The sequence below is a fragment of the Micropterus salmoides genome, unplaced genomic scaffold, assembly GCF_014851395.1.
Source record: "Micropterus salmoides isolate LMB-PRFRI ecotype aquatic unplaced genomic scaffold, ASM1485139v1 Ms_hic_scaffold_168, whole genome shotgun sequence".
NCBI classification, from domain to species: domain Eukaryota; kingdom Metazoa; phylum Chordata; class Actinopteri; order Centrarchiformes; family Centrarchidae; genus Micropterus; species Micropterus salmoides.
Window position 1 is genome coordinate 16121 of NW_024040796.1, and position 15561 is coordinate 31681.

General features: G+C 39.4%; 1 protein-coding gene, 1 long non-coding RNA gene and 1 other non-coding gene across 3 annotated transcripts; 2 read left to right on the forward strand and 1 right to left on the reverse strand.

The window, feature by feature from the left end:
- Positions 1–90: 90 nt before the first annotated feature.
- On the forward strand, positions 91–162 carry trnap-ugg. Its single transcript has one exon. It is a non-coding gene; the product is annotated as a tRNA-Pro (tRNA).
- Positions 163–478: 316 nt separating this feature from the next.
- Positions 479–2528, forward strand: LOC119906588 (E3 ubiquitin-protein ligase KEG-like). Its single transcript, XM_038723930.1, has 4 exons — positions 479–606; positions 994–1473; positions 1888–1992; positions 2087–2528. The coding sequence occupies exons 2-4, from the start codon at positions 1127–1129 to the stop codon at positions 2130–2132; spliced, it is 498 nt and encodes a 165-aa protein (XP_038579858.1). The 5' UTR covers positions 479–606; positions 994–1126; the 3' UTR covers positions 2133–2528.
- Positions 2529–5145: 2617 nt separating this feature from the next.
- LOC119906591 lies at positions 5146–15226 on the reverse strand. The gene is made up of 3 exons (XR_005444998.1): positions 15129–15226; positions 13642–13708; positions 5146–7595 (listed from the first exon to the last, which is right to left on the reverse strand). It is a non-coding gene; the product is annotated as an uncharacterized LOC119906591 (long non-coding RNA).
- Between the last annotated feature and the right edge of the window lie 335 nt (positions 15227–15561).

Consider the following 15561-nt stretch of genomic DNA (forward strand, 5'->3'; position numbering starts at 1 on the left):
ATATCACAAACATAAACAAAATAAAGACAAAAAGAAGAAAACATCCAACCGACTAAGTATTAAAATTCAACAATATGCTCCATCCAATATGGCTCGTTGGTCTAGGGGTATGATTCTCGCTTTGGGTGCGAGAGGTCCCGGGTTCAAATCCCGGACGAGCCCTGTTTTTTTTTTTTTCTTTCCGGAAAAGAATCTGCTTGTCCAAATATCTAAATTTTTATTTTAATATGTTACATCCAAATTTATGATAATGTGCTTCACGTTTTCTATAAGGGAGCAGCAAGCTAGGTTCGTTCTCACTGTTTTCCTTTATCACCGCTCTCAACCTTTCTTCAACCTCGCACACCCCGTTCCTCCACCTGCCCTCTCTCAAACACTGAACAAAGAGCGTCCCCCCACGGCTCTGCTTCCCCAGCTGTTGGGAGGGGTTGAGCTGTGAGGACCGAGGGAGACGTTTCTGTCCCGCCCCCACAAAATATAACAGACACTCCTAACAGGCGGCAGACGAGCCGGCTCTCCCTCCCCATTCACTGCAGTGTGGCTGTGCTGTTCACTCCAAAGGGACAATACTCTCAAACAGGTCTGAAGGAGAACTGAGTCTATACTGTAAGTAGGCTTTACAGACACGTATTTATTAGTATTATTTAAACTTTTTCATTCAAATATAATGTTTAGTATATTGCATATTTTGTGTTATGGTCATCGATTTCAGTGTTATTTAACTCTCATGTTCTTAAGCTTTCTTTATTGTCAGCAGACAGCCTCGGTTATATTCAAAATATACACCTGACAGTTAGGCCTAAATAACAACATAACTAAAGTATCATCTGAGAGGTATCTACGAAAATTAAAATAAGCAAGATAAGTAATGTATTTTCAATTTATTTAGATATAAAAATTTTGCTTTTCAAATATTAGTGATGTGAAAAGGTTTAAATTGTTATCCGGCAACAAATCTAATAACCATTTGCAAAACCAATTTTTATTTAACAGAGAGAGAAGCAAACTGCAAACTTGGGACTTGCAGCAACCATCTACTTCAACAGCCCTTATCAGTTGCTAGATAGTGAAGTGGTTTTCATTGGGACCTAAAGGATCTAGATCATCCAGAAAGACTTGCTTGACCATGGTGCTGTGTGAGGACAGCGAGTGCAGCGTCTGCTTCTCGCCCTACTCACGGATGGACAGGATCCCCCGGGTGCTCCACTGCAGGCACACCTTCTGCGAGCCGTGCCTGGAGACTATGTCGCAGGCCAGGAGCGGGCTTGTCACCGTGGGCTGCCCTTTGTGTCGTCGGGTCACCTGCATAGGACGCGGCCTCAGCCTGCAGGAAGCTCTGTGGGTCAACAGCAGGCTGTGGGAGATGATACCAGAGGACGAGGAGGCAGAGGAGGAAGAGGAAGATGCACTGAAACAAGAAGCTGAGGAGGAGAGGATGGAGACTAAACAACAATCCTCCTTACAAGCAGAATGGTAGGTTTAACAGTGTGAACAGACACATAGGTAGGCATTGATACAAGGAAAAACATATACTGGATTACGGGTCAGTTTCTTTGTTGTTTATGGGCATTTTCAGGACTATTTTCATAAGCAGATGACATCTGCAAACAGAAAACTTTTTTTTTCAAACAGTGTGACACTGCTGTTGTAGTGCAGTGTGTGGACTGAAAATGTTAAAAAAAACAACAACAAACAAATAAATTGATAAGTGTCTCTTTAAAACCAGTGCTGAATTTGAAGAACTGGAACCTGCATTCAAGAAATTCCAGCCATACCTATCCATTCACACACCAACGTTAACCAGTGCATTTGTCCACAGAGCTTCTCATTAGCACCTCAGCTCTGCAGTGCCACGTTTTGTCTAACACAGGAACTTTTCCTTTCCAGTGTTTCCTCCAGGTCCGCCAGAACAAAGCTCAAATTGCCCTCATTCTTCAGAAGGTTCAGTTTGACAAAGCAACACCAAGAGACGATTGTGCCGGGCAGTAATGTGTAAGTTCTGACTTTGTGGTAAATGGCTAATAATAACAAGGAGAAATTTAGTGAGAATGTGGACTAACATTATTTTTACTTGTCTTTTTTGAAGGGAAATGAAATCCTGGCGCAGGCTTTCAACTGAGGAGACTATTTAAGACGGATCAAGGACGATATGACAAGTGACAGCTCCTCTCAGGATGTTACTCTGGGATGGCAGGCGCCACTAGAATACTGGACTCCACCCGATCAGTGGAGGGAAAGTTGAGGCCGTTTGAATCCATTTGTGTTCCTGTCAAGACATTGTTTTGTCCTCAGCCAAAGATGCCCTGTCGCCCCATTATTTATTCTAGGCTTAATTCTCCCAGCTGGTGCTGTGGGATTTGGTTCAGCTGTCCCAGTGGGACTTGCACCCAAAGACCCCCTTGTAACAGATGGTCTCCTGAGGACGTTCCCTTTTTGCGTAGCCACTGCTGATCACTGAACATAACGTATTGTTTTTTTTTTCTGTATTTATGATAGCTAGTTGGCAAAGTATTTAATAAAACTATTTTTGAAAGAATGTTCCTTTGTCTGTGTTTTTATTTACTAATTAATGCTGATCATGCCATGTGGCTTTGGGAGATGACTGTCATCTGAAAGAATCATGAGCTCAAAGCAAAGACATTTTCTACTTGACTGTGTAAATCATTTATGATACATTAACTATTTAAGTACCGAAGCCAGTCGGAGATTTGTGAAAAGCATAATGTGAGTATTACTTTTTGTGGGAAATGATAGACAACAAAAAAATATGTCACAAAAGACTCGTTCAACCATGAAAGCAGATTATAAACTCCTTTCAATGAGCATCTGGCAAGTATTCCATGTTCGATGATATTAGGACACTGGATCATTACTTTCATGGAAATGGCCTTTGTTCTATTGTGTTACCTTATGTGCACATATCTGTTCAAAAATATCCAGCACACACCATTCTGAGATGAGATGAGTGAAATCTCACTTCAAGGTCACTGTTGAGCATTAATGTGCTTGGCGTCTCAGTCATATTAAGGTCGTTTGCTAATAATTTGCTTGTTGGGAGAAACGCTGGCTGGAGCAAGAAATCCGTTAGTTGTCGGGCTGGTTTGGTAGCCAACTAGCTGTAACAAGCTGTCTCAGCTGTATGTCTGTGAAATACACTTGGTCATATTTTGATAGACGGGGCGTCAGTTTGCCTTTCAGCACCACTTATGTGTTCCCACGGCCCCCAGGTATTATCACAGTGACTGACATCACCTCCTCCATAATGCCAAACACTGAGTGTCCAAATGAACTGGCATCAGCAGTGCTGGCTGTCACAGCTGCAGTCTGGACTACAGCAGGAAGACAGAAACCCAGCAGAGAGCAAACAAACAACACAGGATTGTGAAAATGGCAACGTAACAGTTTCAGTTTCGCAATGTATTTACTGGCTCGCAATGTGGTCCTGGTAGTGCAGCTCAATTGGGATTAGGGTTAACAGAACAGGAAACAACTCCCAGGGCAGGTTGGCAGTGGTGGAAGTAGTACTCTTATTTACTTAAAAGTAGCAATACTAGGATATAAAAATAATCAATTACAAATTACAGTCTTGTTTTCAAAAGTTTACCTAAATAAAAGTATTTTCAAAAAAATGTATTAAAAGTAAAAGTACTTTACTATTATGCAGCAAAATGGCCCCTGTAAATGTCATGTTTTGTATATAAATATAAATCTGCAATAGTAACAGTTGTCAGATAAATGTACTGGAGTGAATAAATGCAGTGTTTCTCTCTGTACTTTAGGTCAGTACTTGAGTAAATGTAGTGAGTTACATTACACCACTGCAGATCGGCCTGGTAAGACTGACTAATGAGTCAGTTATCAGGTCAGGTGGCACAACATGTAAACATATTTTATGGGTGGAAGTTTAGTGGGGAGCAACAAAACATGGCGCAAGACAGTTTCCACATTGCTGCCCATTACACCAAACAACAGTACATTCCTTTTTGAGTATGTGTATGTGTATAACAGGTGTTTTGAGAGTTTAATTAATGCGTTTTTGCAATATAGCAAATCTGCGACTTATCTAGGACAGATCAGGACAGAACTTTAATAGAGTGCCAATATTCACCATTAAAACACACTTTGTTAGTCAAGGCCTTAAAGTGACACTTTACCTTTTTTTTTGCTAATAGCAGTCACTGTGGCCACACGTGGCAATTACAATGGGAAATGCTAAAACATCCTGTACCAGTAACAGAGTGGAGAATAGTCATAATAAGCAAACTGACTCAGTTATGTCAGTTAATGTCTACGTGGTGTTAGCTAACATCGGCTAACATTAGGCACTGTAAGCTAGTGCACATATCAGACCAAGTAACATTGTATCAGCATCAGCCTGAATGTGTTGAATTAAGCAACACTGTGTTTTATTGTTTATGAATTCAACTTTCAATTTGTAAGATTAAGAATTTCTATTCTTTTTTTCAAATTCTTTATAGTCTTGCTATATTAAGGCCTTGTCTGTAGTGGGGGTCCAGTGTCAACGTGTAGTTTTAAAATTTTAATATTTCCGTAGATATTATTCGTTCATACTGTGTAATCTTCAACAAAGAAGCATTTACCAAACATTTCAAACAGGTAATTCCAATGACAGGTATTGCCATTAGTCATCGACAGGAACTGGGGATATTTGTTGTGTCAAACTAGAAACCATGCATGCCACAACATGTACAAACACTGACACAGCTATTGCTTCATACCTGATTATTAGTGGTTCCCGTAATATTGAATTGTTATTGTTTTGCTTGGTTCGATCACGTCTGTAATCTTACCTCGACCGATTGCTGTGGCAGTAGATAGACATTTCATCCATTACTTTTAGCTAATTATTTATACAGGCAACATGTTTTGCATAGCTTTATCAATGTCATGTTACTTAGTATGTGATTTTACTATCTTTTCAGGGTTTAATCAAACTATTCTCTGAATCTGTGCCTTGTGAAAAAAAGTCAATAAAGACAACAGAGTAGTGAAGTTAGAGTAAAAGAAGACTCTTGGTGTGAAACAAAACAATAGGTGGACAGGTAGAAGGATGAACGATTGATACCTCAGATACTCACCCCGTTAAAGAAATGTTCAAGAAAAATGAAAGGACTTCTGCTTGACTTTGGTAATAAGACATCTTTATTAATCATTTGGAGAGACATGCTAGATCTCTGTACAGTGTGAATGGAGAGCCAGCTCTGGACTGATCAGGTCTGCTGCACAGAGCTGTGACAGAACATACACCCACCCCCACCCCACCCCGAAATGACCATGGCCTCCATCCTCAAATGCAGACCCCTGACATGCAGACATTCGTTGCATTACTTGGTCCATTTCCAGGGAATGTTTAAACAGGGCTTAAGGAAACAAAGGTGTACTCTACTTTAATATATAAGGGGAATAAATACAAAGGAACGTCTAACTGATTAATCATTTGTCCTCATTTAAAAATACAAACCCAGCTGAAAAAGTGCTCTCTTTACAAGGCTGTGTGGTTGGTAATGAGAGCAGTACATTCCTGTTTCCAGATAATAAATAGACAGCAACACAGAGGGTTGATACAATATTACTTTTTTTTGCATTTCGAGGGATTATAACTTGAAAGGGCAACCTGTCTTTGTCATTCCCAAACCCAGAAAAGGGTGCGTTCCAGTCATGATCTCCTGTAATATCTAAACCAACTCTGTCTCTTAGTATTTTTATTATTATTATTATTATTTGGCTCATTATGTGGGTTAGAAAGGTTCACTAGCTTTCACAAGAGTGCTCACCTTTTTGGGCATGTGTGAACGATTCCTAAATGTTCTAATCTACTCTACGACACAGAACTCCAAATGTTTTGGAGATAAAGTTGTTGTTTTTTTAATCATGTTTCTAAGACTTACATCGTCACTCTAACTCTAAAATATGTTCTTAAAAAGTGCAGAACGATTTCACTTCAAAGACGAGTCAAATCAAAGTAGTGTTCTCAACACTGGCTGACCTCACCACCAGTACGTTATGATACCTGGCTCAAAAAAAAAAATAAAGAGAGAAAAAAAGAGCAAATTTTAACAACACTGCAACATTGCATAACGCCAACGTCAGTAGTCTGTTTAAACAAAAGCAGCAAAGAAAACCTCATCTCAGTGGGGACACGTTACGTGACAGTTTCTATGACAATCAGAAAGGTCTTGAATTAAGTGGCTGTACATTTACAATGAAGCTTTTCATAACTTCATATTAACCTGAAAGGTCTACATGTGCAAATTAGTCGTTTGTCAGGAATGAAACAATGCACTGATTTACAAAGTTAAAGGTCTGTTTTGGTCACAGAACCTGCATTAAAGTCTACAGATCACCGCACAGGGAACTTTGTGTTTATGTCCCGCTGTGACACAAGGCAAGGGCTTTGACTCGCCACTGCTCACTTACAGCATATGTGCAGACTACCGTAATCACAAACTACCAAGATATCACACAACGCAACAGCAGATGTCATATTGTTGTGAGTGGGGAGAGTCTATGACAGCAACAAAATGGTGATCTAAATGGTGCCGCAATGTGGCAAGAACAACACGACTTGGCAGTGGCCCTCTATATGACTGCATTCTAACGTTGCCTATACAGAAAGCATACATTTACACACACGCACGATATTCTGATGTCAAGTATACAAATCCAGTTCAACAGTTTTCATAAACCAAAAAGACTGGGACTAGTCATTATCAGAGTGCATTAAGTCACTGGTGTAATGTTACCATTTACATATTCAAACTTGTGTACACTGGTAGACAGTACCTATGTTGGAAAACTAGGCATGCATTACATACTCAAGATGTTACTGTTCAGTTTTTCCTGTAACATCTGGAACACAAAATTATGGATCCCACAGGGGTTATGGGCAGGAGGGCTGTGATTGGCCCGCTGAATCAGAAGGCTGCGTTTAGGCTTAAGATAAAAAATGGTTATATTTAGGTAATAAGCTTTGAGATGGTAAAGTCAAAAATGGTTATGTTAGAGAAGTGTTCCATGTGGTTAATATTTGGGTATAATGTGGGGAGGACCTCCATTTTTGCCTGTAACAAGAGTGGGATCCATAAAAATACCTCTGAAACCATCTGTTCAAATCAAGCTCTCAAATACAGAGCTTAGATGTTTGCATCTTTTAAAAAAACAACCTTTCCAGAGAGACTTCCCTGAATTTACAAAAATATACAAAAAAGAAACTGGGGAAACTTCCTATACTACTTAAAAAAAATGTTTCCACATATGCAACTTATGGGATTTTTTTTCACATCTTTCTTTTTTTTTTTGCAAGTTCTAAGACTTTTTGGCAGTTTCATTAACAAAGTAGGCTACGCTACTTTAGAACCAAATTCACATATTGCTAGTTCCAACTGATGACCAGTAGTCAGGTGAGGAGGCCAGATTCTCAACGTGCAAAGTCAACTGCAGGTTAACCAATAGGAAGCAACATAACAAGCATGTGGTGTAAATGATCTTTTTCCAGGACGGTGCTGAGTATTAACAGGAACAGCCGCCTTCAGTAGTCTGGGTCTCCTGCGGTTTGTCCAACTTGATGTCGATCACTGGAGAAGAATGTTAAGGAAGCTTTGGAAACATTTTTCATATATTCATCTTATTCAGTTACATTCTGAATGGACCAATTGGCTGATATGAATATTCTGAAAAAGCAAATGCAGAGGACAGTGATGGGCTGTCGTATTTCTACCATATTTCCACTCATGTCAGAACCAAAACTACATTAAGTATTTTTAACAAAGGATTGTAGTACGACCATACTACCACTAGATGCTGCTATTTCCCATGAATCTACTTATTTTCAATAAGGCATTACCACTTCTAACAACCACAATACAGTCAACACTAAATAACTGTCTAATTTATCAATGAAATTTAGCTTAATATACTGCTAAAATATAATCAGTTTATTACAGGTGAGTGGTTGCTGGGAGTAAGTATCCTAAAAATCCTCCTCTGACAAGTTATTCAGCTCAACAGGAAATTTTCTCCTCCATTGTTAGCAGGTTAATAAACTGAGAATGGATGTTGGCTGAAGTCGTTGGCACTGCTGTGCTGCAATTAAAGCTGATGCACAATGGTGTGTTAATGAGTTGCTGCTGTAAGTCAGAATGCTTTTGCACTTTTTTTTCACAATTCAGATAAGGTGTTATTCCCAGTCAGTCCTCCAGAGCATTTCTTTTATATTTTGCAAGCAGACCTCCTATGCTTTAAGGAGACCAGAAATATACCATGACTGTGTGCTTGCGAATGCTTCCATATTCTACTGCTGGTGAGTGTGGCAGCACAGCAGCAGCAGGCTCTTACTTATAATTCATTTTTCTGTTGAACATTATGCATGTATAAGGAGCGGGCCTACAAAAGCTGTGGCCTACATATTGTATGCAAGTGAGTCTGGAAACAGTCCCACTGTGGCTTTCAAATGCCCATCCCACACTTGCTGGTGCTAAGTGTTAAATTCAGCATTTGATGTGGGTGTTTTCATATTATATAGTAGCATGTCGTCGTGATGGGGTAACATTTGAAGGACAGCAAACAGATATACTTGAGCGTTCCCATCTGGAATGTGGAGGCCATATCTCAGCAGCCAACATTACCAAACCAAATGAGCCTTAGTCCTGAATGCGTTAGTACTCTGGTACCATCTCCTGAACAGTGAGTATTATTACTGTGCCACTAATAGATGTATTTTGAGTCATGTTCTTCATGACGTGAAGAGCTTGTAATGGCTTTTAAACAATAGATGGGTGGCTTAAAGCTGCAATGAATCTCCCGAACATTGTTCCAAATGACCTCAATAACCAGAAATCACATGTAAATAAAACTACATCAACCTTATAAAGCTGACATGGCAAATGTGTTAGCAGTTGTCTATTCAAACATCCAGCAGATGCGGAGAAACATCCGCTTTCATGTTTCTTTCCAACAAATGAGTCCAATATTCATTCTAGCTCTGTTTTGGTTTCCACTAATTCCTGAGGGAAACATGTAGGTGTCTAGGAATGCTGATGAGAGGGGTGAGACTGACCCAAAGCAGTAAAGTCAAAATAATGAGCTACAGGGTGCTACAACGCTCTGTAGACCTTAGGTAAAACTGCAGTTTGGTACTAATTCTCTGTAAAATAAAAACAGTGATTGAGTGAAACAGCTTTAAAAATCAAATCTTAAAAGATACCACTTGGATAAGAAAGCCAAAGACGTAATATTGGTGAGTCCAACTTGCTCCGGGAAGAGCAGGCTAAGTCATTGTTATTTCTTCAAGGGACAGCACAAGAACAGCATATACCTGACAGCACGTCTTAGGGTGATTCTATGGGGTCTCAACTGTTTTATGATTTATACTGAAAACATGTAATGTTCACTTGTCAACTTTAACTTTAACTGCTTCACCAGAACACAACACAGTGATAAACATGAGATCAATCTCACTTAAAAGACATAATAATCTAAACCACAAAGCTGAATGGGACAACATTGTTTGAAATTGTATTGAGCGAGCGTGCCGCAGCTGGCTGCAAGTAATCCTTGCGGGCAATTGTGCCCCGTCAAAGTATGTTCAAAAGTGCTCGTTTCTGCCGCTGACAGGCTCAGATTGCTACTACAAGCGCCTGACAACATTATGGAAAGGATCCTTTTTTGACAGACCTTTTTTGAAAGAGTAAGATCAAACCCACTTGTCAAACCCACCAGACTCCCATAGTAATTTTACCTCTGGTCTACCACTGCCCCGGTGGTTAGTTTGTGTTATTGTGTGACTTTGGTGTTTTTCACCCCTTAAAGCACCAAAGTCACACAATAATATAAAGTAACAAAAACAATAAAGTCATTCAATAACACAAACAAATTATTTTACCGAGGCAACAGTAGACCAGCAACTCCCATGTTCTGTGAGGTAAAATTACTGTTTTTATCAATGGAGTCTGGTGATTTTCATGAGTGCTATAGCAACTGTTTGTGGTTAAACAAAAAATATGTTACTCTAAAATACATCTAGCTCGGTAAGGATCCTTTTAATTACAATCTGAGGCTGTCAGCATGCACGCTTCCTCAATACTGAAACAATTAAGAAAAATGTTGTCACATAGAGAAACACATGGGCAAAAGGGTCAAGGTTGAAAAATACTGAAGTTGCTCTTTAATGAAACCAACCCTGATTGATAAAACTTATTCTAAACACAATTTATTAACAAAATCATGGAGTGGCACATTTCTTTGGCTACCTTTTTCAAATCAACATGAGTATGGTTTGATTAAATTTGCTTTATGACTCTGTCATATTAATGTAAATGCCCAGCATTTGATCTAGGTCAAGAACCCTCTTCACATTCTCTCTCTGCAGACCTGCAGTGGTAATAACACTCAGTGACTGCAGGAAATTGTTCTCAGAGAGAGCAGAGGACTGTGATCTGTAGGCTCTGACATCCACCATAAATACTTTCCTAACCTGTCCGTCCTTAATTTAAAACTGCCAATTAAAGGGAGCAGAGAGTCTAATGTGAATGCTGTTTCACCTACAGAAATTAACAAATGTAGGACCTTTCCTCTGAAAGAAACACACATTGAACCATAGTGAGAAAACTTAAACTTGTTCCTTTGTTGGTTTTCTGTCTAGAAATACATTTCAGTATACAGTCCATGAATGCTTGCTTAACTTGAAGAAGTTATATAATATTCTGTGCACCATGCTTATTAAAAGTGCAGGTACACTTTCAGGCTATCTGACGCGTGTATGTAACCTAAGCCTGTCTCTGTCGTTCCTTCAGTAAAATCAATAGTATTCACAATGCAATAACAGAGGAGCTGCACCATTAAGTGACAATGTCAGCAGAGGCACAGAGCTGCTGAGGAACTGTCATCACCTGCCATCCATCACCACACCTCCACCATACACAGCTCACTCCCACATCCATTATGCCTCATTAAAGACAGAGATTAGAAACAGGAAGAGAGATAAGGGTAATTGGCTGAATGCGGGTGATGCATTATAACCAGGACATATGGCTGACTGCAATAAAAAGCAAAGGGGTGATCTCATCAGTTCAGAGGGCTGTTGGATTACTGAGTTTATTACTGAGGCCGTGCAGTTTGCAAAGGCTGGACAGTAAATGCTGGGTGGGCTATAATCAGAGAAGCACAGGGAGACAAATGGAGGCATTCCACCACTACACCAAGGTCAGCATCTGATTTATGTTTAAGTTAGAGCAGATTAATGCTGCCGTGTTGATCTGGACACCCTGTGAGACAGCTTCACACTGAAGGAGTAACGACAGCGCTTTATGCACATGGCAAAATCAAAGGCAATTTCATAGTTCACCCACTGTTACCATAGAGATGGCATCCTGCTTTGTGTGTTGAGGAGAATGTGAAGGGCTGGTGCTGTCAGAGGAGCAACAGTGATAACATCAAACGTCGCTGATTTACTGTATATACACAAGAAACATGTCTTCAGACTTAGTTTTAGTTGTAGCAACATTCAGGAACAAGCAATTGTGATTGATGACAGCAGAAGTATTGTATACCTAGGTCTATTTAAGTGACAGGTCTTGTTTACCTAGGATTTCTCTCTAACGAGTTTAATTTCAGCTGCCAGATCATATTTTGAAAATGAAAAAGTCAAGTACAGAACGGGTTATTTTACAGGAGGGATTCACATTTTTTCATTCTTAAAACAATCAGGTGCCTATATACCCATTTCTAATGCGATTTGTCCCCCATCACTCACATTGGCAGTAGGAAGGGAGTTAGGAAGGGATCTCTGAATTGTCAGTATGAACAGAAGGAATTATTACAGCATGTAAAAACATTTTAAATGTACATATGAGTGTTGTTTTAAGACATACTTGAAAAAATGTGAACCTATCCTTTAATGACAGATATAGCATCATTTGAACCAGAGGTTTTTGAAATGTGAGCCCCCCCCACCCCCCAAGGAGAGGCAAAGATATTGCATGAGGTAACGGGGACAGGTGCATCCTGGGACAGGAAGTATCGGAGTCATAAAACAGTGACATGATTCACATATTTTTAGATGGAGTGCAATTTCCCGAGAACTTCATTAGAACATCCCAGATGTCCATCGCAAATAAACATCCACATCCATAAACATCCATAAGTTAGAAACCACAGGGAAAAGACTTTCCTTATAACTCCAGAGCTTGCCTAATAATAATTCCATTTTTACGTTGTCTTCAGTATCAAAGTAATCCAGTGACACCTGTGTGTACATTCATCAGTGCATTACAAACAGGATCTGCTAATAGCTAATTCTGCATACTAATTTACTTTTAATCACATTTTCCAAACTGTAAACAAGTATTGGCAAAAAAAAAAAGCAGTTGTGTGGGAGCCAGTGTCAAACTTCAAAAACATTTGATTTGAACTAATGATTTCCAAGTTTTTTTGTCTTTTATTACATTTTATTAGGATCTTAGGATTATTTTCTCTCTACGTATCATATAATATATACATAGTCTTTGTATGCATGGGCTGGGATAGTCTCTGTTGTTAGGTTCTTTATATATGTGTTTTATCTGCATTTATTTTTGTATTCTTTCCCTTTAAAAGAAATAAAATCGATAAAAACTTTAATAACACAAGAGGATAACTGTAGGGGTTTAAATCAAAAGAGCTAAAAAGCCTTATTTGAGAATGAAAACAATCAAAGTACAGTGCAGACATATTATGCTTGGAATGCCTCTTAAAACTGAAGACTATAAAAATCATCTAAAAGAGTGAGTGTGAAGTGTAAGCCGCATCATTGTTAACCACACTGGATATTTTTACAGATGTAAAAGTCAATGCGAGGAGCCCAGACAGCCTGAGGGCTCTCTTTAGTTACTGATGAAAATTACAACTAAAATCTGTCTCAGCTGCTGTACTTATCTCCTTTGACATCAGGGATAAACATGTGCCTCTCTGTGTTAGCAATTAATCTACAGAGAGCACACTGAGTCAAATCACTCCTTAAATGTAATCAAAACAAATAAATTCTACACTGTGCGTGTGTTTATTCTAATTTGTAAGACTGAAAAACGATCTAGGATACTTCAGTAGCTGGGGGATATTTCAATTATTTAGCAGTATTAAATGCTACTTCCTGAAGAATACAATGTTAGAGGCTGCAGCTCCTGGCAAATCTTCCACAGGTGGAGCTGTGACATGCTCAGGCGACAGCAGCAGATATGAGGTGCCAGTTAGCAGAGTTGTTTGCAGCCGCATCACAGGCTAACAGATAGCTGGATGTTGACATTCCTGTCGCTGCTGTAAATGAGCAAATCTGACTAACCACCATAGACAAAATTGCAGGCGCCTACAGTCTAACTGGCCTCCTGCACTTCTCAGCCGCCAGGGCTGCAAAACAGCAAGAGTGTCGTGCTAAAAACACATTTAATTGGAAAGGGAAGTGACTGCTGTTTAAATAGGTGCCAGTGTGCAGAGTTCACTTCTGGAACTCCTTTCATTTAAAAGCAAGCAGTGAATGATGCTATCACATCAAGATTAAAATGAGTAGTCTGTTCACATATCATTAATAAGATCTGTTTTTCATATGATGAAAAGGGGATTTTCATATAATGTAAATGAGTCAAAGGATACTCCCTTCTTTGCTTGTTTCTTGCATACTTTCCATTCCTGGAAGAGCAGCTGCCACACGCCGAAACAGCTGGAAAGAAAGAAACAAAATGAAGGCACTCTGTTTGTAGACTGAATCAGGGTTACATAACATGAACACTTTCTTTGTGTGATTTATCTAACAACTGGCCTCGGATACACAGTTAATTTCTGGTGACAATAGTATCCAGTGATTTATTATCCAGATAATACCCAAACACTGCAAAACACTTTTATCCATGCAGCCATTTATTACTATTTGTTTTACTTGTATATCAACTAGGAATATACAAGAGTTGAAAATAAAAACTAAATTGATGTAATTTTTTTAAAACAATAAAAATGTCATGTTAACAGGATGATTTGGCTCATCAACAGGTAGTCTTACATTACATTAGTAATAAGTTGATAATGAAAGAGTGTGTTGTGATGACACAGCTCAACAGCATGAACACTGCAGCCTTTGGAGGCAGTACTGTGACCTTTGTTTTGCAGGTTTCACACAACCATGTTCCATCCTGTCCACAGTCCTGAAGAAAGGTGAAGAATAGCCTCGTCTGTTTGCAATGCTACGGGCTGCGAGAGGCGGCTGCAAGCAACACCATTCACTGACAGACACAATCCAGCTTGCCTTCATCTCACTATTTATTAACTTAACAGACAGTCGTTGTTTTCGACCACAAGCATCTGTTCAGAGACAAATCACTGTCGTTCAGCCGGACTGTGCTTTTCTTTGTATCTGCGACCCACAAATCTCTCTGAACCTCAGTTACTAATTCAATGTCACTAAAAAGGAATGAATACATGCACAATTCAGTCTTGGCGAGATGCTAATAGTGTCAGCATGGCCTCACACAGGAAGGCAGTCTCACCTGTGTTTACCTGTGCTTCTCTGAGGGGTATTTGTATGAAAAACAAGAGACCTGTCCCTGTTTTGTTTGAATTGTGTGCACGCACATGTGGGGATAAAGGCACAAAATTTCAGACAGTCTCTCCTGGAAGGCATTCACGGTGTTGCACTCACATGAAAAGTGTCAAAAATAGCAGTGTAAATAATTAAAGAAAGAGAGCTCGAGAGAGAAATTCAGACCCTGCCTACTCTCTCACTTCTGCACACCTGGCCAATTGCCTAAAGGCTGCCAGTTAGCAAACATGGATGTAAAGCATGCATGTTTCAAATAAATAAATACATAATCAGCTTTACGAGGAAAGTGATGACATAATTGTTTCAAGAAAATCTGTGACCAAGAAACCTGTTATGTAAAAACATGAAGCTTCTGTCATGAAGAATGTTTCTTCATAAACCATGAAGTCAAAACAGCGATCAGTGGGACATTAAAATGAATACTATCATCATTTATGGTTATATGTCCGTAATTGCAACAGTCACTCATAGGCGGGGGGAGGGGAGGGGGGGTGATTCTAAATCAAAGACTTACCATATCTAAGTACCAAACTTACTCTGAACTCACCTGTTTGACGTTGTAACCCGTCTTGGCGCTGGTCTCTATGAACATGACACTCAGCTCTTTAGCCCTCTGTTCACCTTCTTCAATTGTGATTTGCCTGTGAAAAGAGGGGATTATCATCAGAACATTTCAGATTAATGCATTAGAGATCGTAATGAACTGTTTACAGAATGCAGTCACAAAACAGAGGCGGTTATCTCATATTAACGTTTAACAAAGACAAGTAGACACTACACAAAGACTCAGCTGAAGCTCCTGTTATTCTAGGCTAGTGAGGCTACACCAGACTTAATTAGCTAATGATGGAGAATGATTAATTACATTGTCCGGCAAGAAATTAATAACAGCCAATTTGCATTACATTTTAATGAATCTGGCAGTGATTGTTTGGCTCTCGCTGCGAGACTGTGTCAGGTGTCCATTAACACAAACAGAG